The following is a 24912-nucleotide window of genomic DNA, read 5'->3' as shown; positions in this document are numbered from 1 at the left end:
GTATATCTCTAACTGATTAATGTAACTGTCTCTCTGCAGTATATCTCTAACTGTATAAAGTCACTCTCCATCTGCAGTATATCTCGAACTGTAGAAAGTAACTCTCTCTCTGCAGTATATCTCTAACTGTATAAAGTAACTCTCCATCTGCAGTATATCTCTAACTGTATAAAGTCACTCTCTCTCTCTGCAGTATATCTCGAACTGTATAAAGTAACTCTCTCTCTGCAGTATATATCTAACGGTATAAAGTCACTCTCTCTCTGCAGTATATCTCTAACTGTGTAAAGTCACTCTCTCTCTGCAGTATATCACTAACTGTATAAAGTAACTCTGTCTCTGCAGTATATCTCTAACGGTATAAAGTCACTCTCTCTCTGCAGTATATCTCGAACTGTATAAAGTAACTCTCTCTCTGCAGTATATCTCTAACGGTATAAAGTCACTCTCTCTCTGCAGTATATCTCTAACTGTATAAAGTAACTCTCTCTCTGCAGTATATCTCTAACTGTATAATGTCACTCTCTCTCTGCAGTATATCTCTAATTGTATAAAGTAACTCTCTCTCTGCAGTATATCTCTAACCGTATAAAGTCACTCTCTCTCTGCAGTATATCTCTAAATGTATAAAGTAACTCTCTCTCTCTGCAGTATATCTCTAACTGTGTAAAGTCACTCTCTCTCTGCAGTATATCTCTAAATGTATAAAGTAACTCTCTCTCTCTGCAGTATATCTCTAACTGTGTAAAGTCACTCTCTCTCTGCAGTATATCTCTAACTGTATAAAGTAACTCTCTCTCTGCAGTATATCTCTAACTGTATAAAGTCACTCTCTCTCTCTGCAGTATATCTCTAACTGTGAAAAGTCACTCTCTCTCTGCAGTATATCTCTAACTGTATAAAGTAACTCTCTCTCTGCAGTATATCTCTAACTGTATAAAGTAACTCTCTCTCTGCAGTATATCTCTAACTGTATAAAGTAACTCTCTCTCTGCAGTATATCTCTAACTGTATAAAGTCACTCTCTCTCTGCAGTATATCTGTAACTGTAAAAAGTCACTCTCTCTCTGCAGTATATCTCTAACTGTAAAAAGTCTCTCTCTCTCTCTGCAGTATATCTCTAACTGTATAAAGTCACTCTCTCTCTGCAGTGTATCTCTAACTGTATAAAGTAACTCTCTCTCTGCAGTATATCTCTAACTGATTAATGTAACTCTCTCTCTGCAGTATATCTCGAACTGTATAAAGTAACTCTCTCTGCAGTATATCTCAAACTGTATAAAGTAACTCTCCATCTGCAATATATCACTAACTGTATAAAGTCACTCTCTCTGTCTGCAGTATATCTCTAATTGTATAAAGTCACTCTCTCTCTGCACTATATCTCAAACGGTATGAAGTCACTCTCTCTCTGCAGTATATCTCTAACTGTATAAAGTCACTCTCTCTCTCTCTGCAGTATATCTCTAACTGTATAAAGTCACTCTCTCTCTCTGCAGTATATCTCTAACTGTATAAAGTCACTCTCTCTCTGCAGTATATCTCTAACTGTATAAAGTCACTCTCTCTCTGCAGTATATCTCTAACTGTATAAAGTAACTCTCTCTCTGCAGTATATCTCTAACTGTATAAAGTCACTCTCTCACTGCAGTATATCTCTAACTGTATAAAGTCACTCTCTCTCTGCAGTATATCTCTAACTGTATAAAGTCACTCTCTCACTGCAGTATATCTCTAACTGTATAAAGTCACTCTCTCTCTGCAGTATATCTCTAACTGTATAAAGTCACTCTCTCTCTCTGCAGTATATCTCTAACTGATTAATGTAACTGTCTCTCTGCAGTATATCTCTAACTGTATAAAGTCACTCTCCATCTGCAGTATATCTCGAACTGTAGAAAGTAACTCTCTCTCTGCAGTATATCTCTAACTGTATAAAGTAACTCTCCATCTGCAGTATATCTCTAACTGTATAAAGTCACTCTCTCTCTCTGCAGTATATCTCGAACTGTATAAAGTAACTCTCTCTCTGCAGTATATATCTAACGGTATAAAGTCACTCTCTCTCTGCAGTATTTCTCTAACTGTGTAAAGTCACTCTCTCTCTGCAGTATATCACTAACTGTATAAAGTAACTCTCTCTCTGCAGTATATCTCTAACGGTATAAAGTCACTCTCTCTCTGCAGTATATCTCGAACTGTATAAAGTAACTCTCTCTCTGCAGTATATCTCTAACGGTATAAAGTCACTCTCTCTCTGCAGTATATCTCTAACTGTATAAAGTAACTCTCTCTCTGCATTATATCTCTAACTGTATAATGTCACTCTCTCTCTGCAGTATATCTCTAACTGTATAAAGTAACTCTCTCTCTGCAGTATATCTCTAACTGTATAAAGTAACTCTCTCTCTGCAGTATATCTCTAACGGTATAAAGTCACTCTCTCTCTGCAGTATATCTCTAAATGTATAAAGTAACTCTCTCTCTCTGCAGTATATCTCTAACTGTGTAAAGTCACTCTCTCTCTGCAGCATATCTCTAACTGTATAAAGTAACTCTCTCTCTGCAGTATATCTCTAACTGTATAAAGTCACTCTCTCTCTCTGCAGTATATCTCTAACTGTGAAAAGTCACTCTCTCTCTGCAGTATATCTCTAACTGTATAAAGTAACTCTCTCTCTGCAGTATATCTCTAACTGTATAAAGTAACTCTCTCTCTGCAGTATATCTCTAACTGTATAAAGTAACTCTCTCTCTGCAGTATATCTCTAACTGTATAAAGTCACTCTCTCTCTGCAGTATATCTCTAACTGTAAAAAGTCACTCTCTCTCTGCAGTATATCTCTAACTGTAAAAAGTCTCTCTCTCTCTCTGCAGTATATCTCTAACTGTATAAAGTCACTCTCTCTCTGCAGTGTATCTCTAGCTGTGTAAAGTAACTCTCTCTCTCTGCAGTATATCTCTAACTGTATAAAGTCACTCTCTCTCTCTGCAGTATATCTCTAACTGTATAAAGTCACTCTCTCTCTGCAGTATATCTCTAACTGATTAATGTAACTCTCTCTCTGCAGTATATCTCTAACTGTATAAAGTAACTCTCTCTCTGCAGTATATCTCTAACTGATTAATGTAACTCTCTCTCTGCAGTATATCTCTAACTGTATAAAGTAACTCTCTCTGCAGTATATCTCAAACTGTATAAAGTAACTCTCCATCTGCAATATATCACTAACTGTATAAAGTCACTCTCTCTGTCTGCAGTATATCTCTAACTGTATAAAGTCACTCTCTCTCTGCACTATATCTCAAACGGTATGAAGTCACTCTCTCTCTGCAGTATATCTCTAACTGTATAAAGTCACTCTCTCTCTCTCTGCAGTATATCTCTAACTGTATAAAGTCACTCTCTCTCTCTGCAGTATATCTCTAACTGTATAAAGTCACTCTCTCTCTGCAGTATATCTCTAACTGTATAAAGTCACTCTCTCTCTGCAGTATATCTCTAACTGTATAAAGTAACTCTCTCTCTGCAGTATATCTCTAACTGTATAAAGTCACTCTCTCACTGCAGTATATCTCTAACTGTATAAAGTCACTCTCTCTCTGCAGTATATCTCTAACTGTATAAAGTCACTCTCTCACTGCAGTATATCTCTAACTGTATAAAGTCACTCTCTCTCTGCAGTATATCTCTAACTGTAAAAAGTCACTCTCTCTCTGCAGTATATCTCTAACTGTATAAAGTCACTCTCTCTCTGCAGTGTATCTCTAGCTGTGTAAAGTAACTCTCTCTCTCTGCAGTATATCTCTAACTGTATAAAGTCACTCTCTCTCTCTGCAGTATATCTCTAACTGTATAAAGTCACTCTCTCTCTCTGCAGTATATCTCTAACTGATTAATGTAACTGTCTCTCTGCAGTATATCTCTAACTGTATAAAGTCACTCTCCATCTGCAGTATATCTCGAACTGTAGAAAGTAACTCTCTCTCTGCAGTATATCTCTAACTGTATAAAGTAACTCTCCATCTGCAGTATATCTCTAACTGTATAAAGTCACTCTCTCTCTCTGCAGTATATCTCGAACTGTACAAAGTAACTCTCTCTCTGCATTATATCTCTAACGGTATAAAGTCACTCTCTCTCTGCAGTATATCTCGAACTGTATAAAGTAACTATCTCTCTGCAGTATATCTCTAACGGTATAAAGTCACTCTCTCTCTGCAGTATATCTCTAACTGTATAAAGTAACTCTCTCTCTGCAGTATATCTCTAACTGTATAAAGTCACTCTCTCTCTGCAGTATATCTCTAACTGTATAAAGTAACTCTCTCTCTGCAGTATATCTCGAACTGTATAAAGTCACTCTCCATCTGCAGTATATCTCGAACTGTAGAAAGTAACTCTCTCTCTGCAGTATATCTCTAACTGTATAAAGTAACTCTCCATCTGCAGTATATCTCTAACTGTATAAAGTCACTCTCTCTCTCTGCAGTATATCTCGAACTGTACAAAGTAACTCTCTCTCTGCATTATATCTCTAACGGTATAAAGTCACTCTCTCTCTGCAGTATATCTCGAACTGTATAAAGTAACTATCTCTCTGCAGTATATCTCTAACGGTATAAAGTCACTCTCTCTCTGCAGGATATCTCTAACTGTATAAAGTAACTCTCTCTCTGCAGTATATCTCTAACTGTATAATGTCACTCTCTCTCTGCAGTATATCTCTAACTGTATAAAGTAACTCTCTCTCTGCAGTATATCTCTAACTGTATAAAGTAACTCTCTCTCTGCAGTATATCTCTAACGGTATAAAGTCACTCTCTCTCTGCAGTATATCTCTAAATGTATAAAGTAACTCTCTCTCTCTGCAGTATATCTCTAACTGTGTAAAGTCACTCTCTCTCTGCAGTATATCTCTAACTGTCTCAAGTAACTCTCTCTCTGCAGTATATCTCTAACTGTATAAAGTCACTCTCTCTCTCTGCAGTATATCTCTAACTGTGAAAAGTCACTCTCTCTCTGCAGTATATCTCTAACTGCATAAAGTAACTCTCTCTCTGCAGTATATCTCTAACTGTATAAAGTAACTCTCTCTCTGCAGTATATCTCTAACTGTATAAAGTAACTCTCTCTCTGCAGTATATCTCTAACTGTATAAAGTCACTCTCTCTCTGCAGTATATCTCTAACTGTAAAAAGTCACTCTCTCTCTGCAGTATATCTCTAACTGTAAAAAGTCTCTCTCTCTCTCTGCAGTATATCTCTAACTGTATAAAGTCACTCTCTCTCTGCAGTGTATCTCTAACTGTATAAAGTAACTCTCTCTCTGCAGTATATCTCTAACTGATTAATGTAACTCTCTCTCTGCAGTATATCTCGAACTGTATAAAGTAACTCTCTCTGCAGTATATCTCAAACTGTATAAAGTAACTCTCCATCTGCAATATATCACTAACTGTATAAAGTCACTCTCTCTGTCTGCAGTATATCTCTAACTGTATAAAGTCACTCTCTCTCTGCACTATATCTCAAACGGTATGAAGTCACTCTCTCTCTGCAGTATATCTCTAACTGTATAAAGTCACTCTCTCTCTCTCTGCAGTATATCTCTAACTGTATAAAGTCACTCTCTCACTGCAGTATATCTCTAACTGTATAAAGTCACTCTCTCTCTGCAGTATATCTCTAACTGTATAAAGTCACTCTCTCACTGCAGTATATCTCTAACTGTATAAAGTCACTCTCTCTCTGCAGTATATCTCTAACTGTATAAAGTCACTCTCTCTCTCTGCAGTATATCTCTAACTGATTAATGTAACTGTCTCTCTGCAGTATATCTCTAACTGTATAAAGTCACTCTCCATCTGCAGTATATCTCTAACTGTAGAAAGTAACTCTCTCTGCATTTTTTCTCGAACTGTATAAAGTCACTCTCTCTCTCTGCAGTATATCTCTAACTGTATAAAGTCACTCTCTCTCTGCAGTATATCTCTAACTGTATAAAGTAACTCTCTCTCTGCAGTATATCTCTAACTGTGTAAAGTCACTCTCTCACTGCAGTATATCTCTAACTGATTAATGTAACTCTCTCTCTGCAGTATATCTCTAACTGTATAAAGTAACTCTCTCTCTGCAGTATATCTCTAACTGATTAATGTAACTCTCTCTCTGCAGTATATCTCTAACTGTATAAAGTAACTCTCTCTCTGCAGTATATCTCAAACTGTATAAAGTAACTCTCCATCTGCAATATATCACTAACTGTATAAAGTCACTCTCCATCTGCAATATATCACTAACTGTATAAAGTCACTCTCTCTGTCTGCAGTATATCTCTAACTGTATAAAGTCACTCTCTCTCTGCAGTATATCTCAAACGGTATGAAGTCACTCTCTCTCTGCAGTATATCTCTAACTGTATAAAGTCACTCTCTCTCTCTCTGCAGTATATCTCTAACTGTATAAAGTCACTCTCTCTCTCTGCAGTATATCTCTAACTGTATAAAGTCACTCTCTCTCTGCAGTATATCTCTAACTGTAAAAAGTAACTCTCTCTCTGCAGTATATCTCCAACTGTATAAAGTCACTCTCTCTCTGCAGTATATCTCTAACTGTATAAAGTCACTCTCTCTCTGCAGTATATCTCTAACTGTATAAAGTCACTCTCTCTCTGCAGTATATCTCTAACTGTATAAAGTAACTCTCTCTCTGCAGTATATCTCTAACTGTATAAAGTCACTCTCTCACTGCAGTATATCTCTAAATGTATAAAGTCACTCTCTCTCTGCAGTATATCTCTAACTGTATAAAGTCACTCTCTAACTGCAGTATATCTCTAACTGTATAAAGTCACTCTCTCTCTGCAGTATATCTCTAACTGTATAAAGTCACTCTCTCACTGCAGTATATCTCTAACTGTATAAAGTAACTCTCTCTGCATTTTTTCTCGAACTGTATAAAGTCACTCTCACTCTCTGCAGTATATCTCTAACTGATTAATGTAACTGTCTCTCTGCAGTATATCTCTAACTGTATAAAGTCACTCTCCATCTGCAGTATATCTCGAACTGTAGAAAGTAACTCTCTCTCTGCAGTATATCTCTAACTGTATAAAGTAACTCTCCATCTGCAGGACATCTCTAACTGTATAAAGTCACTCTCTCTCTCTGCAGTATATCTCGAACTGTATAAAGTAACTCTCTCTCTGCAGGATATCTCTAACTGTACAAAGTCACTCTCTCTCTGCAGTATATCTCTAACTGATTAATGTAACTCTCTCTCTGCAGTATATCTCGAACTGATTAATGTAACTCTCTCTCTGCAGTATATCTCTAACTGTATAAAGTAACTCTCTCTGCATTTTTTCTCGAACTGTATAAAGTCACTCTCTCTCTCTGCAGTATATCTCTAACTGTATAAAGTCACTCTCTCTCTGCAGTATATCTCTTACTGTATAAAGTAACTCTCTCTCTAAAGTATATCTCTAACTGTGTAAAGTCACTCTCTCACTGCAGTATATCTCTAACTGATTAATGTAACTCTCTCTCTGCAGTATATCTCTAACTGTATAAAGTAACTCTCTCTCTGCAGTATATCTCTAACTGATTAATGTAACTCTCTCTCTGCAGTATATCTCTAACTGTATAAAGTAACTCTCTCTCTGCAGTATATCTCAAACTGTATAAAGTAACTCTCCATCTGCAATATATCACTAACTGTATAAAGTCACTCTCCATCTGCAATATATCACTAACTGTATAAAGTCACTCTCTCTCTGCAGTATATCTCAAACTGTATAAAGTAACTCTCCATCTGCAATATATCACTAACTGTATAAAGTCACTCTCCATCTGCAATATATCTCTAACTGTGTAAAGTTCTCTCTCTCTCTGCAGTATATCTCGAACTGTATAAAGTCACTCTCTCTCTGCAGTATATCTCTAACTGTATAAAGTCACTCTCTCTCTGCAGTATATCTCTAACTGTATAAAGTCACTCTCTCTCTGCAGTATATCTCTAACTGTATAAAGTCACTCTCTCTCTCTCTGCAGTATATCTCTAACTGTATGAAGTCTCTCTCTATCTGCAGAATATCTCTCACTGTATAAAGTCCCTCTTTCTCTCTCTGCAGTATATCTCAAACTGTATGAAGTCACTCTCTCTCTCTCTGCAGTATATCTCAAACTGTATGAAGTCACTCTCTATCTGCAGAATATCTCTCACTGTATAAAGTCCCTCTTTCTCTCACTGCAGTATATCTCAAACTGTATGAAGTCCCTCTTTCTCTCTCTGCAGTATATCTCAAACTGTATAAAGTCACTCTCTCTCTGCAGTATATCTCAAACTGTATGAAGTCACTCTCTCTCTCTCTGCAGTATATCTCTAACTGTATAAAGTCACTCTCTCTCTGCAGTATATCTCTAACTGTATAAAGTCACTCTCTCTCTGCAGTATATCTCTAACTGTATAAAGTCACTCTCTCTCTGCAGTATATCTCAAACTGTATGAAGTCACTCTCTCTCTCTCTCTGCAGTATATCTCTAACTGTATAAAGTCACTCTCTCTCTGCAGTATATCTCTAACTGTATAAAGTCTCTCTCTCTCTGCAGTATATCTCTAACTGTATAAAGTCACTCTCTCTCTGCAGTATATCTCTAACTGTATGAAGTCTCTCTCTCTCTGCAGTATATCTCTAACTGTATAAAGTCACTCTCTCTGCAGTATATCTCTAACTGTATAAAGTCACTCTCTCTCTGCAGTATATCTCTAACTGTATGAAGTCACTCTCTATCTGCAGAATATCTCAAACTGTATGAAGTGACTCTCTCACTCTGTGCCGTATATCTCAAACTGTATGAAGTCACTCTCTCTCTCTCTGCAGTATATCTCTAACTGTATAAAGTCCCTCTTTCTCTCTCTGCAGTATATCTCTAACTGTATGAAGTCACTCTCTATCTGCAGAATATATCGAACTGTATGAAGTCACTCTCTCTCTCTGCAGTATATCTCTAACTGTATAAAGTCCCTCTTTCTCTCTCTGCAGTATATCTCGAACTGTATAAAGTCACTCTCTCTCTCTCTCTCTCTCTCTGCAGTATATCTCTAACTGTATGAAGTCTCTCTCTATCTGCAGAATATCTCTCACTGTATAAAGTCCCTCTTTCTCTCTCTGCAGTATATCTCAAACTGTATGAAGTCACTCTCTCTCTGTGCAGTATCTCCCTAACTGTATAAAGTCTCTCTATCTGCAGAATATATCTAACTGTATAAAGTTCTCTCTCTGCAGTATATCTCGAACTGTAAAGTCTCTCTCTCTGCTGTATATCCCTGGCCGTATAAAGTATCTCTCACTCTGCAGTATATCCCTATCTGTATAAAGTCTCTCTCTCTCTCACTCTGCAGTACATCACTAACTAGATAAAGTCTCTCTCTCACTCTGCATTTTATGTCTAACTGTAAAAGTCACTCTCTCTCAGAAATATATCTCTCAATGTGTAAAGTCTCTCACTCTCTCTGCAGTACATTTCGAACAGTGTAAAGTCTCTCTCTCTCTGTGCAGGATATCCTGAAATGTAAGTCTCTCAATCTCTCTCTGCTGTATATTCCTATCTGTATATATTATCTCTCTCTCTCACTCTGCAGTATATCTACAACTCTATAAAGTTGTTTTTTTTTAGAGATACAGCACTGAAACAGGCCCTTCGGCCCACCGAGTCTGTGCCGACCATCAACCACCCGTTTACACTAATCCTACACTAATCCCATATTCCTATCACATCCCCACCTATCCCTATTTATTTCCCTACCACCTACCTAACTAGGGGCAAAATCTAATGGCCAATTTACCTATCAACCTGCAAGTCTTTGGCATGTGGGAGGAAACCGGAGCACCCGGAGGAAACCCACGCAGACACAGGGAGAACTTGCAAACTCCACACAGGCAGTACCCGGAATTGAACCCAGGTCGCTGGAGCTGTGAGGCTGCGGTGCTCACCACTGCGCCACTGTGCCGCCCCTGTCTCTGCAGTATATCTCTAACTGTATAATTCTCTCTCTGCAGTATATCGCTCACTGCAAAAGTCTCTTTCTGCAGTCTATCTGTAACTGTATAAAGTCTCTCTATGTAGTACATTTCTAACTGTATAAAGTCTCTCTCTCTCTGTGTGCAGTGTATCTCTCACGGTGTAAAGTCTCTCTCTGCAGTATATCTCTCTCTGTGTAAAATCTCTCTCTCTCTGCAGTATATCTCTAACTGTATAAAGTCTCTCTCTCTCTGCAGTACATTTCTCACTGTATAAAGTCTCTCTCTTCAGTATATCGCTCACTGCAAAAGTCTCTTTCTGCAGTCTATCTGTAACTGTATAAAGTCTCTCTATGTAGTACATTTCTAACTGTATAAAGTCTCTCTCTCTGTGTGCAGTGTATCTCTCACGGTGTAAAGTCTCTCTCTGCAGTATATCTCTCTCTGTGTAAAATCTCTCTCTCTCTGCAGTATATCTCTAACTGTATAAAGTCTCTCTCTCTCTGCAGTACATTTCTCACTGTATAAAGTCTCTCTCTTCAGTATATCGCTCACTGCAAAAGTCTCTTTCTGCAGTCTATCTGTAACTGTATAAAGTCTCTCTATGCAGTACATTTCTAACTGTATAAAGTCTCTCTCTCTGTGTGCAGTGTATCTCTCACGGTGTAAAGTCTCTCTCTGCAGTATATCTCTCTCTGTGTAAAATCTCTCTCTCTCTGCAGTATATCCCTAACTGGATAAAGTCTCTCTCTCTGCAGTATATCTCTCACTGCATAAAGTCTCTCTCTCTGCAGTATATCTCTCACTGTATAAAGTCTCTCTCTCTCTGCAGTATATCTCTCACTGCATAAAGTCTCTCTCTCTGCAGTATATCTCTCACTGCATAAAGTCTCTCTCTCTCTGCAGTATATCTCTAACTGTATAAAGTCTCTCTCTCTGCAGTATTTTTCTGACTGTATAAAGTCTCCCTCACTGTAGTACATCCCTCACTGTATAAAATCTTTCTCTCTGCAGTATCCCTATCTGTATAAAGACTCTCTCTGCAGTATATTCCTAACTGTATTAAGTCTCTCTCTCTCTCTGCAGTATATCTCTAACTGTATAATGTCTCTCTCTCTCTCTGCAGTATCTTTCTTTCTGTATCGAGCTAAAGTCTATCTCTCTCTCTCTGCAGTATGTCCCTAACTGTACAAGGTCTCTCTCTCTGCAGTATTTTTCTTTCTGTATATAGCTAAAGTCATTCTCTCTCCTGCAGCATCTCTCTCTATTTGTATCTGGATAAACTTTGCCTCTAGCTCTGAACATCTCTCTTTTTACTGGGTCTTTTCCTTTACTAAGTGGAGAGCTGTCACTCACATGGGCTCTGTGTGTCCACACGTCAGACAGATTGTAGCTTCCGGCATGTTTCTACATGACTGCATCCCTGCATCAAAATGCAGATGTCTGGTGTGTTCCAGTACATTTCCATTACTAAAAACATTACCTCTTGCTTTTTTCAACAGTGGGAACACTGAACTGCAGTGCAAAACAAAAACAGGTCACCGGAAAAAAACGAAACCTAGCTGTACCGACAAGTGGCATTGCACTCCTTCCACATACCTGGACCCTACAATTAAACTCTAATATTGCTCTCATTATGATCCATGTCTCTGTATAAAATTCCTGTTGGTCTGTTTTATAGCAGAGTTACTCATCCTTTTGACAGTAATATTCACTGGACCCAGTTTTAATGGATTTGAGAAATGGTCAAAACACCAGTTCACTTGTAAACAAGAAAGTCATCCCATTAACTAAATTTTAATGAAAAGATGAAGAGGAAGGATAGTTCTGCTCTTTAACCAGAGCTGTGCTATCCCATTGCTGCCCAACAGGAAGAGCGGGTGAAGACTCTCTTGCTTTGGAGAGTTGGACAGAAGGTTGGACAGGGGTGGGAGGGGAGGTCAGGGCTAAGACCAGCTGTGTTTTAAAGATACTCCCCCACGCCCATTCCATCCCCAATCACACAGCAGCATCGGTCATACAGGAGTGTTAGCTGCCCTGTGCACCCAAAGAAAGAAGAAAAGACAAAGGGGAGCATGAGAGAGGAGAGGGAGCTTGGCATTCTTACAAAGCCCCATCGGCCACTGAACAGATTCCCTCTGGAGAGGACCAGCCAGTTGTGGCCAACGTCAATACAGGAAAAATAGTCCCTGTACAGCAGGAAAGCACATGTCACACTTCACACCAGTTCACCATCACTATGTCCTGGTGATCCCACAACAACAGTGTCCTAATTTATATCAAAACCTTCATGGTAGTTGCCATTATAATGCAATTAACACCATGTTGTTTGCCAGATGGTTCGGATTTTTAAATTGCCACATAATTAGGAATCTTCCTCTAATAATCCAACATAAATCTCCCCACTGCACTAACCTCAGAAACACATCCAAAGCAAAAAGACTAATGTGGGTTTATAGCACAGCCAGCATCACTAGTCATAAGGGAAAACAATTTTACCTGCTTTTTCAGTAGACATGGTCTGTGTGTTAAAACAAAGTAAAAACACTGGAAGCCTCACATTCGTTGGAATAGGGGCGAAGAAAAAAAATAATCAAATTAAATGGCTAAGATGAATTGCTCTGTCTGTTCCCATCCCCTATCAGTTGGACCTGTGCATCGTTGTTCTCTGGCACTGCATCTCTTGTCTCTTCCCTCCTCCTCCTACTGGTTGCTGCTCATTGGTGCTCAAAATAGAAGAACACGCCCCCTGTGGTAATTCACCCCTCCTGATTGCTCAGTCACCAAGTCAATCACAGGCCTTCACTGTTTTCCAGTGGGGGTTGTTTAGCTTCTGTTGGTTACTTTGGGCCGCCTGCCTTTTTTAACCCTTTGGCTCCCCAGCACTGATGCTGAGAGGTCCCAGCATGGCACAAACTTGTATCTGTTGTGTGGGGTTTCATTCAGTTGATGTATAACACACCACACCAAGCTGCAGCAGTCACCCCTGCCAGAGGACTGACAATTACTCGGCTTGCTTTGAAGACTATTTCAGTGTGGATCACTGAATGATAGCCAGTTTCATCGCCTAGACAACTGGAGTCCGATATCAGCAGAATGATTAAGGCGTGATATTTCCCTGTGTACTATTATAGCCACTGCAACTTGCATTAAAACATCCCAAGACACTTCACAGGAGCAATTAACAAATAAAATTTGACACTGAGCCATATAAGGAGATAATAGGACAGGTGACCAGGAGATTGGTCAAAGACATAGGTTTTAAGCATTGACTTAAAGACGAATAGAGAGGTAGAGAGGCGGATAGGTTTCGGGAGGGAATTCCAGAGCTTAGGGCCCAGGCAGCTAAAGGCGTGACCGCCAATGGTGGAGCAATTAAAATCAGGGATAGGCAGGAGGTCAGGATTGGAAGAGCGTAGATATCTCGGAGGGTTGTAAGGCTGCAGGATGTTACAGAGATGGAGAGGATTTTGAGCTATTTAAAATAAGCTGGTTAATGACTATGTTAAAATGTCATACTGAAGAACGTCACGCGACTGGGCTAACAGCCACAGGAACTTCTAGGCTGGAAAGTGAAAGAAAATGGGTTTCTATTCAGAGTCACTTTAATCATAAATGTCTCTTCTAACTTGCTCTTGATGTTGACAACTCATTCATGCATTTCTTTCTGTTTGTAATCAGTCATTGGCCTGTTGTTAGTGGACAATATTAACCTTTTCATAGATCTATTCTTCTCAACAGATCACCAGTGTTGGAATGACACTTCCACCCACAGATCCAACAGGATTGACCCTGTAATCCATAGCTTCTCTTTGATGGTTGGTCAGACTCCAGAATGATCTTGGCAGAGAGCATTAACCCCTTGGTATACCTAGTCTCGCCGACAGCTAGCTATTGGGATAGAGTGTCACCACACTGATCGAAAAGCAGCTTGGTTCCCCTTTACTATCAGGTTTTTATGTACCCTAACATTTATGTAACCAGACCTACGTAACTTGTGCCCTCCTGAGTCCATTCGCATACGCATTTTGGCTGTCACTCCAGACCCAAGGCCTTCATTTTATTTCCAATTTTGCTCTTTTTAACTTCTTTTCTCTTTACCCTTCCTAGACCCCTCTCTTCTATTGTCATGCCTCCTTTCTCTTCTCCACTCTCAGGTACTCTGCCCTCCCAATTCCCTATCCCAACCCTTCAGTCCTCCTCGACTTTCCGACTCTCCTACCACCATCCCAGGTTTGACTCCCTGTTAGAACAAAGATAATTACAGCACAGGAACAGGCCCTTCGGCCCTCCAAGCCTGCGCCGATCCAGATCCTCTCTCTAAACATGTCGCCTATTTTCTAAGGTTCTGTATCTCTTTTCTTCCTGCCCATTCATGTATCTGTCTAGATACATCTTAAAAGACTCCATCGTGCCCGCATCTACCACCTCCGCTGGCAATGCGTTCCAGGTGCCCACCACCCTCTGCGTAAAGAACTTTCCACGCATATCCCCCCTAAACTTTTTCCCTTTCACTTTGAACTCGTGTCCTCTAGTAATTGAAACCCCCACTCTGGGAAAAAGCCTCTTGCTATCCACCCTGTCTATACCTCTCATGATTTTGTACACCTCAATCAGGTCCCCCCTCAACCTCCGTCTTTCTAATGAAAATAATCCTAATCTGCTCAACCTCTCTTCATAGCTAGCGCCCTCCATACCAGGCAACATCCTGGTGAACCTCCTCTGCACCCTCTCCAGAGCATCCACATCCTTTTGATAATGTGGCGACCAGAACTGTACGCAGTATTCCAAATGTGGCCGAACCAAAGTCCTATACAACTGTAACATGACCTGCCAACTCTTGTACTCAATACCCCGTCCGATGAAGGAAAGCATGCCGTATGCCTTCTTGACCACTCTATTTACCTGCGTTGCCACCTTCAGGGAACAGTGGACCTGAACACCCAAATCTCTCTGGACATCAATTTTCCCCAGGACTTTTCCATTTACTGTATAGTTCACTCTTGAATTGGATCTTCCAAAATGCATCACCTCGCATTTGCCCTGATTGAACTCCATCTGCCATTTCTCTGCCCAACTCTCTAATCTATCTATATTCTGCTGTATTCTCTGACAGTCCCCTTCACTATCTGCTACTCCACCAATCTTAGTGTCGTCTGCAAATTTGCTAATCAGTCCACCTATACTTTCCTCCAAATCATTAATGTATATCACAAACAACAGTGGTCCCAGCACGGATCCCTGTGGAACACCACTGGTCACACGTCTCCATTTTGAAAAACTCCCTTCTACTGCTACTCTCTGTCTCCTGTTGCCCAGCCAGTTCTTTATCCATCTAGCTAGTACACCTTGGACACCAAGCGCCTTCACTTTCTCCATCAGCTTGCCATGGGGAACCTTATCAAACGCCTTACTGAAGTCCATGTATATGACATCGACAGCCCTTCCCTCATCAATCAACTTTGTCACTTCCTCAAAGAATTTTATTAAGTTGGTAAGACATGACCTTCCCTGCACAAAACCATGTTGCCTATCACTGATGAGCCCATTTTCTTCCAAATGGGAATAGATCCTATCCCTCAGTATCTTCTCCAGCAGCTTCCCTACCACTGACGTCAGGCTCACCGGTCTATAATTACCTGGATTATCCCTGCTACCCTTCTTAAACAAGGGGACAACATTAGCAATTCTCCAGTCCTCCGGGACCTCACCCGTGTTTAAGGATGCTGCAAAGATATCTGTTAAGGCCCCAGCTATTTCCTCTCTCGCTTCCCTCAGTAACCTGGGATAGATCCCATCCGGACCTGGGGACTTGTCCACCTTAATGCCCTTTAGAATACCCAACACTTCCTCCCTCCTTATGCCGACTTGACCTAGAGTAATCAAACATCTGTCCCTAACCTCAACATCCTTCATGTCCCTCTCCTCGGTGAATACCGATGCAAAGTACTCGTTTAGAATCTCACCCATTTTCTCTGAGTCCAAGCATAACATTCCTCCTTTGTCCTTTCGTGGGCCAATCCTTTCTCTAGTTACCCTCTTTCTCCTTATATATGAATAAAAGGCTTTGGGATTTTCCTTAACCCTGTTTGCTAAAGATATTTCATGACCCCTTTTAGCCCTCTTAATTCCTCGTTTCAGATTGGTCCTACATTCCCGATATTCTTTCAAAGCTTCGTCTTTCATCAGCCGCCTAGACCTTATGTATGCTTCCTTTTTCCTCTTAGCTAGTCTCACAATTTCACCTGTCATCCATGGTTCCCTAATCTTGCCATTTCTATCCCTCATTTTCACAGGAACATGTCTCTCCTGCACGCTAATCAACCTCTCTTTAAAAGCCTCCCACATATCACATGTGGATTTACCTTCAAACAGCTGCTCCCAATCTACATTTCCCAGCTCCTGCCGAATTTTGGTTTAGTTGGCCTTCCCCCAATTTAGCACTCTCCCTTTTGGACCACTCTCGTCTTTGTCCATGAGTATTTTAAAGCTTACGGAATTGTGATCACTATTCCCAAAGTAGTCCCCTACTGAAACTTCAACAACCTGGCCGGGCTCATTCCCCAACACCAGGTCCAGTATGGCCCCTTCCCGAGTTGGACTATTTACATACTGCTCTAGAAAACCCTCCTGGATGCTCCTTACAAATTCTGCTCCATCTGGACCTCTAACACTAAGCGAATCCCAGTCAATGTTGGGAAAATTAAAATCTCCTATCACCACCACCCTGTTGCTCCTACATCTTTCCATAATCTGTTTACATATTTGTACCTCTATCTCACGCTCGCTGTTGGGAGGCCTGTAGTACAGCCCCAACATTGTTACCGCACCCTTCCTATTTCTGAGTTCTGTCCATATTGCCTCACTGCTCGAGTCCTCCATAGTGCCCTCCTTCAGCACAGCTGTGATATCCTCTTTGACCAGTAATGCAACTCCTCCACCCCTTTTACCTCCCTCTCTATCCCGCCTGAAGCATCGATATCCTGGGATATTTAGTTGCCAATCATGCCCTTCCCTCAACCAAGTCTCAGTAATAGCAATAACATCATACTCCCAGGTACTAATCCAAGCCCTAAGTTCATCTGCCTTACCTACTACACTTCTTGCATTAAAACAAATGCACCTCAGACCACCAGTCCCTTTATATTCATCATCTGCTCCCTGCCTGCTCTTCCCCTTAGTCACACTGACTTCATTATCTAGTTCCTTACAGGCTTTTGTTACTACCTCCTTACTGTCAACTGACCTCAATTGGTTCCCATCCCCCTGCCACATTAGTTTAAACCCTCCCCAACAGCGTTAGCAAAAGCACCTCCAAGGACATTGGTTCCAGTCCGGCCCAGGTGTAGACCGTCCAATTTGTAATAGTCCCACCTCCCCCAGAACCGGTCCCAATGTCCCAAAAATCTGAACCCCTCCTTCCTGCACCATCTCTCAAGCCACGCATTCATCCTGACTATTCTTTCATTTTTACTCTGACTATCACGTGGCACTGGTAGTAATCCTGAGATTACTACCTTTGAGGTCCTACTTTTTAACTTGGCTCCTAACTCCCTAAACTCTGCATGTAGGACCTCATCCCGTTTTTTACCTATATCATTAGTGCCTATGTGCACAATGACAACTGGCTGTTCACCCTCCCCCTTTAGAATGTTCTGCAGCCGATCTGAGACGTCCCTGACCCGTGCACCTGGGAGGCAACATACCATTCGGGAGCCTCGTTTTCGACCACAGAACCGCCTATCTACTCCCCTTTCAATCGAATCCCCTATGACTATAGCCCTTCCACTCTTTTTCCCGCCCTTCGGAACAGCAGAGCCAGCCACGGTGCCATGGACCTGGCTACTGCTGCCTTCCCCTGGTGAGCCATCTCCCTCAACAGTATCCAAAACGGTATACTTGTTTTGGAGGGAGATGACCGCAGGGGACTCCTGCGCTGCCTTCCTGCTCTTTCTCTGCCTTTTGGTCACCCATTCCCTTTCTCCCTCAGCAATCCTAATCTGCGGTGTGACCAATTCACTAAACGTGCTATCCACGACCTCCTCAGCATCGCGCATGCTCCAAAGTGAGTCCATCCGCAGCTCGAGAGCCGTCATGCGGTCTAACAAGAGCTGCAGCTGGACACACTTCCTGCACGTGAAGGAGTCAGGGTCATCAGCCATGTCCCTGAGCTCCCACATTGAGCAAGAGGAGCATGATACGGGTCTGAGATCTCCTGCCATTTTTAATCTTAAGTTTAAACTTAGTTAAATGAAAAAGGAACGAAAAGTTTTTACCAATCACAATAAAACCAGAGAAATCGAAAAAGCCTTACCTTATAAACACCCCACCGAGTCCTTTTTTTTTTGGTTAGAGGAGGAGGGCGGGTGGGAGACACTACAATTGTGGTGTCTCGGGTTCAGAAACCGCCCAAATATATAGTGTTTTACTTACCCAGCAGCCCCCTGGCCTCCGCCGAAAAACAAAAGGAAATTAAATTTACTTTCAAACGGACTTTCCCAGCTGCTCACTCGCTCACACGCTGCTCCCGAAAAAGCTGCTGCACTGAAAGGAAAGTTATTTTAAACCGCCCAAATATATAGTGTTTTACTTACCCAGCAGCCCCCTGGCCTCCGCCGAAAAACAAAAGGAAATTAAATTTACTTTCAAACGGACTTTCCCAGCTGCTCACTCGCTCACACGCTGCTCCCGAAAAAGCTGCTGCACTGAAAGGCTCTTTCATCAGAACAGAATGAAAGGTCACAGACTTGAAACGTCAACTCTTCTTCTCTCTCTACAGATGCTACCTGACTTACTGAGTATTTCCAGCATTTTCTGTTTTTATTTCAGATTTCCAGCATCTGCAGTATTTTGCTTTTATTTTGGCTCTGTGCCTCATTTGGCATCCTCCGATGGGCTCATCGAGGCTCTCAGCACTGGCTCACTATCAGCAGCAACCCCAATAGCCCTCACTCCACTCTCTCATTGTCCTTCCCACCAGTGTGCCTACTGGGGGCTAATCTTGCCAATCATCTTCCTGTCCAACTCACCCCTCCCATTGCTGACCCTATTACCTCAGCCAGCAGATCAGCTCTCACCGCCCTTCTACGAATCCCCCCCACCGCCCAGAATGTCCGTTCATTTGCGAACAAGGCCCTTGCTATCCATGAATTAGTGAATGATTGCATCACTATCATGGGCTTAGCAGAACCCTGGCTGAGGGGGTGATGACACCTTGCTATTAATGAATGAAGCCTCCCCACTTGGCTATATCTTCCATCACTCGCCCCACCGTGGCCTGACCCACAATCTGTCTGGCACTCTCTCCTTTGAGCATCTCACCTTCTTCCATGCCCTTACCTCTCTTTAAAAATCATCGTTCTCTACCGCACTCCCAAGAGTGATAAAAATGTTCTCACTGATTTATCTTCACCGCTTTCCTCCCTCAGCCTCTGCACCGAACGACTTTTCATCCTCTGTGATTTCAACCTCCATCTCAACTCATCATGTTCTCTCTCCTCTGAGTTCACTGCCCTCTTATCCTTCCTAAATTTCTCCCTCCATGTAAACTCCCCAACCCATATTCACGGCCACTCCCTTGACCATGCTATATCATATGGTCCCGTCGTATCAATTAGGTAAGGCCATCTCTGATCACTTCCTTGTATCACTCGCTATCCATATCCCCTTCCACTCCCCAACACTACTTCATTCCGTATCCATTCCTGGAAAAAACTATACCTCAAATGCAGTTTCACAATCCCACCTGTCTAGTCTTTGGCCCTCCATTCCCAATGATGTTTCTGCAGCCCCTGATTTGCTTAACAGCACCCTCACCTCCAGCTTTGATGCCCTAGCCTAATAAAATCATTACTTTCCCTCTCACCTTGGCCATTCCCCCGTTGCAGCCCTTAACTCCACTTGTTTACTCCAAAGTACGCCTGTTAGAAAGGGTATGGCGGACAACTGGTTTAGTCATTCGCCACCAGACTGGCTGGACCATATAAAACAAAATCGGATCCTGCTCTCATCTGCAGGGCCAGCATTTATTACCTATCCCGAATTGCCCATGAGAAGGTGGTGAGCTGCCTTCTTGAGCTGCTGCAGTCCTTGTGGGGTAGGTACACCCACAGTGCTATTAGGAAGGGAATTCCAGGATTTTGACCTAGCGACAGTGAAGGAACGGCGATATAGTTCCATGTCAGGATGGTGTGTGGCCTGGAGGGGAACTTGCAGGTGGTGGTGTTCACATGTATTTGCTGCCCTTGTCCTTCTAGGTGGTGGAGGTCACAGGTTTGGAAAGTGCTGTCTAAGGAGCATTGGTGCATTGCTGCAGTGCATGGTGCTGAACATTGTGCAATCATCAGCGATCATCTCCACTTCTGACCTTATGATTGAAGGAAGGTCATTGATGAAGCAGCTGAAGATGGTTGGGCCTGGGACACTACCCTGAGGAACTCCTGAAGTGATGTCCTGGAGCTCAGATGATTGACCTCCAACAACCATAACCATCTTCCTTTGTGCTAAGGATGACTCCAACCAGCAGGGAATTTTCCCCCTGATTCCCATTGACTCCAGTTTTGCTAGGGCTCCTGGATGCCATACTCGGTCAAATGCTGCCTTGATATCAAAGGCCGTCACTCTCACCTCACCTCTTGAGTTCAGCTATTTTATCCATGTTTGAACCAAGGTCAGGAGCTGAGTGGCTTAGGTAGAACCCAAACTGAACATCACTGAGCAGGTTATTGCTAAGTAAGTGCTGCTTCACAGCACTGTCGATGACACCTTCCATCACTTTACTGATGATGGAGAATAGACTGATGGGGCGGTAATTGGCCGGGTTGGATTTGTCCTTCTTTTTGTGTACAGGACATACCTGGCCAATTTTCCACTTTGCTAGGTAGATGCCAGTGTTGTAGCTGAACTGGAACAGCTTGGTTAGGGGCACGGCAAGTTCTGGAGCACAAGTTTCAGTACTATTGTCGGAATGTTGTCAGGGCCCATAGTCTTTGCAGTATCCAGTGCCTTCAGTCGTTTCTTGATATCACACGGAGTGAATCGAATTGGCTGAAACCTGGCATCTGTGATGCTGGGGACTTCAGGAGGAAGCTAAGATGGATTATCCACTTCTGGATGAAGATTGTTGCAAATGCTTCAGCCTTATCTTTTGCACTGATGTGCTGGGCTCCTCCATCATTGAGGATGGGGATATTTGTGGAACCACCTCCTCCAGTTAGTTGCTTAATTGGCCACCACCATTCACGACTGGATGTAGCAGCACTGCAGAGCTTAGATCTGATTAGTTGGTTATAGGATCGCTTAGCTCTGTCTATCGCATGCTGCTTATGCTGTTTGGCATGCAAGTAGTCCTGGGTTGTCGCTTCACTAGGTTGACACCTCATTTTTAGGTATGTCTGGTGCTGCTCCTGGCATACCCTCCTGCACTCTTCATTGAACCTGCTCGCTATTTCAGGATCATCCTAGAATGCAAAGATAAACCCCGGCTTCTTTGCTGTATTATAAATCATCTTTTTAAACTCCTCTCCACTTTCTCCTCCACCCTCATCTCCAGCAGTAAGTACGAGGAGCTCATAGACTTATTTGTCACTAAGTTCAAGACCATCCAATCAGCTGTCTCTGCCATGTCCCTCCCTTCCACTAGCCCACCTGGCCAATCTTCCTGTAATACTCCCCCTGCCCTAGCCCGCAACTCGCATCTTTCTCTAGTTTCTCTCCTACCTGTCCTCCTGCTGCCTCTGAGCTCATCTTGTCCATGAGACCCACCCAACTTCCTCTCCTGGTCTCCATGTTAGCCAATATTGTAAAAGGTTCTCTCTCTTCAGCTGTTGTCCCTCTCTCCTTTCAAAACCTTGACCCCACCGCCCTTGCCAGCCACCGTCCCATTTCCAACCTCCTTTTCGTCTCCAAATTCCTTGAACGTGTTGTCACCTCCCAAATCCATTACCATCTTTCCCGGAATTCTATCTCTCCAATCAGGTTTCCGCCCCTGTCACCGTGCCAAAACAGCTCTTATCAAAGTCACAAATGACGTCTCGGGTCACAAATCATCCTTCTCGACCTGTCTGCCGCCTTTGACACTGTTGACCACACCATCTTCCTCCAACACCTCTCCACTGTCGTCCAACTGGGTGGGACTGCTCTCACCTGGTTCCATTCTTATCTAATCATAGCCAGAGAATCATTTGCAATGGCATCTCTTCCTGATCCCACAGTGTTACCTCTGGTGGCCCCAAAGATTTATCCTTGGCCCCCTCTTATTTCTCTTCTACAAGCTGCCCCTTGGTCACATCCAAAAGTATAGCATTAGTTTTCACATGTATGTTGACGATACCCAGTTGTACCTCACCACCACTTCTACTGCTAGATTATAAGACTGCCGATCCAACATCCAGTACTGGATAGGCAGATATTTCCTTCAATTAAATAGTGGGACGACTGAAGCCGTTGTATTTCAGTCCCCCTACAAACTCCGTTCCCTAGCTACTACTCCATCCCTCTCCCTGACAAAAGTCTGAGATTAAACCAGTCTGTTCACAACCTTGGTGTCACGTTTGACCCCAAGTTGAGCTTCCAACCTCAAGTTCGTGCTAGAACTAAGGCCAGTTATTTCCACCTTTGTAACATCGCCCAACGTCTCAGCTCATCTGCTGTTGAAACCCTCATTCATGCTTTCCTTACCTTGAGACTTGACTATTCCGACGCACTCCTGCCTGCTCTCCCACATCCTACTCTCTGTAAACTTGAGGTCATCCAAAACTCTGCTGCCCATGTCTTAACTCACACCAAGCCCCATTCCTATCTCACCCCTGTGCTCACTGACCTACATTGACTCCCAGACAAGCAATATCTTGATTTTAAAATTATCATCCTTGTTTTCAAATCCCTCCATGGCCTCACCCCTCCCTATCTCTGTAATCTCCTCCAGCCCCACCACTCTCCGAGATATCCGTGCTCCTCTAATTCTGGCCTCTTGAGCATCCTGATTTTAATCGCTCCACCATTGGTGGCTGCGCCTTTAACTGCCTTGGCCCAAAGCTCTTGAATTCCCTCCCTGCACCTCTCCGCCTCTCTATCTTGCTTTCCTCCTTTAAGACACTCATTAAAACCTACCTCTTTGACCAAGCTTTAAGTTATCTGACCTAATATTGCCTTATGTGGTTCGTGGTCATATTTTGTTTTATAACGCTCCTGTGAAGAACCTTGGGACGTTTTATTGCATTAAAGGCACTATATAAATATAAGTTGTTGTTGTGTAAAGGATGTGTGATCTGATAGGATTGGCAGGTTCTTCCAGTTTACTGATTCAGCAGGCCTGACTGGAAGAGGTCTAGTTTACAGCCAGTAATTTCAGTTTGATGGCAGATAGTCCGGCCATAAGATTCCTGGGATTGAGAGGGTGGGTACTGGGGAAATGCCACGTGTGGGCGCAGGGCAGGGTGGGGTGGGGATGTGGGCAGGCGTCAGTATTTGGCACCGGGGCCCAATCCTGTTGAGTCACTCCCCATTTTTAAACAATACTGGGAAATTCCGATAGTCCACGTCTCCGCCTTCCATCATGATGTCACTCAAGGTGGCGGGACCGATAGGAATGACACAGCAATTGGTTGACACTAGGACAACAGCTGCAAAGAAATTAGCGCTATTTTAAAAACAAATGAAAATCCTTGGCCGAAATGGCCGTCCTAATGGAGTATATGGGATGTAGACCCAAAGAAAGCCGTTTTTGTGCCTGCCTCTTATATGGAAATGGCCTGAACCCAGGATTTCAGATAAGTCAGGGCCGAGGCAGGTAATGCACTAGTAATCACTGAATTACAGAGATTTAAATCGAAAATATATCACAGTCCATGTTGGTCTGTAACCTCCAAATGAACAGTAAACTTCATACCATCTTTCTGCCCTATTCCCATATCCTTACATCCCTTTCCTTCTAATCTATCCTTTCATGTTGACATGGTGTCTGGTTCAATCACTAACTCCAGTAGAGTTTCAACATCCTCACAATCCTCTGCAAAAATAAAGTTTCGCTGCCTCTCTGTCTTAAGTCAATGAATGATAGAATAGTATAGCACCGAGGGACGGTCCGAGCCAGTTCTCTGAAAGAACAATCCATTAGTCCCACTCCCCTGCCCTTTCCACACATCTCTGCAATGGTTTCTCTTTCAAGGAGTTATCCCAATTCCTTTTGAAGGCTACTACTAAATCTGTTTCCACCGCCCTATCAGGCAGATCCTAACCACTCATTGCATAAAAAAAAATTCCTCTTGGCACCAATCACCTGAAATCTAGTCCATCAGGTTATCCCACCCTTTAGCCACTGGAAACAGTTGCTCTTTATTTACTCTATCTAAACCCTTCATGATTTAAACACCTCTATCAAATCTCCTCTTAGTCTTCTCTGCGTCAAGGAGAACAATCCCAGCTTCTCCAGTCTATCCACGTAACCCTCATCCTTGGAACCATTCTAATTAACCTCTGCTGTACCCTCTCCAAAGTCTTCAGAGCCTTCTTAAAGTGCGATGGCCGGAAGTGGACACAGTACTCCTGTTCTATCTGTGTCCTTGCATTCTAGACCTCTCAATCACTGCAAGTAAGGTGTTTCTATTTAACTCTGGCTCATCCTTTCGTAGATGGAAATGCCTCTATCAAATCACTCTCTGACCGCTTCCAACACCCTTGCTAAGCTCCAAACTACCAGGCCTTCACCTGCCCAACAAAGTAACCTCACTGTCACCTTTCCTATTCTTTGTTATTTCTTCCCATCTCAATCCTCAGCTCACCATGTCGTCCATTAATCCTACCATTTGCTGCCTTGCTTTCCCTCCCCCATCTCACCTCCGAATCAGCCAATTCCACCTTCACTTTCCCCCACATTGCCCTTATTAGAA

At 42.4% G+C, this 24912-nt stretch overlaps 1 protein-coding gene across 1 annotated transcript in view; it reads right to left on the bottom strand.

Moving 5' to 3' along the window:
* LOC137346302 (proline-rich transmembrane protein 1-like) overlaps window positions 1–14051 on the bottom strand; it is a 132056-nt gene extending 118005 nt beyond the window's left edge. The window contains exons 1-2 of the mRNA XM_068009784.1: window positions 13989–14051; window positions 12524–12545 (exon numbers count right to left, since the gene is read on the bottom strand). Of these exons, the coding sequence (XP_067865885.1) occupies window positions 12524–12545; window positions 13989–14051 (85 nt within the window). The remainder of the gene's footprint in view (window positions 1–12523; window positions 12546–13988) is intronic.
* Window positions 14052–24912: the final 10861 nt, after the last annotated feature.

The sequence above is a fragment of the Heterodontus francisci genome, chromosome 29 (genome assembly GCF_036365525.1).
Source record: "Heterodontus francisci isolate sHetFra1 chromosome 29, sHetFra1.hap1, whole genome shotgun sequence".
NCBI classification, from domain to species: Eukaryota; Metazoa; Chordata; class Chondrichthyes; order Heterodontiformes; family Heterodontidae; genus Heterodontus; species Heterodontus francisci.
The sequence above is the reverse complement of the archived record's forward strand: the minus strand, read 5'-3'. Positions and strand labels throughout refer to the sequence as shown.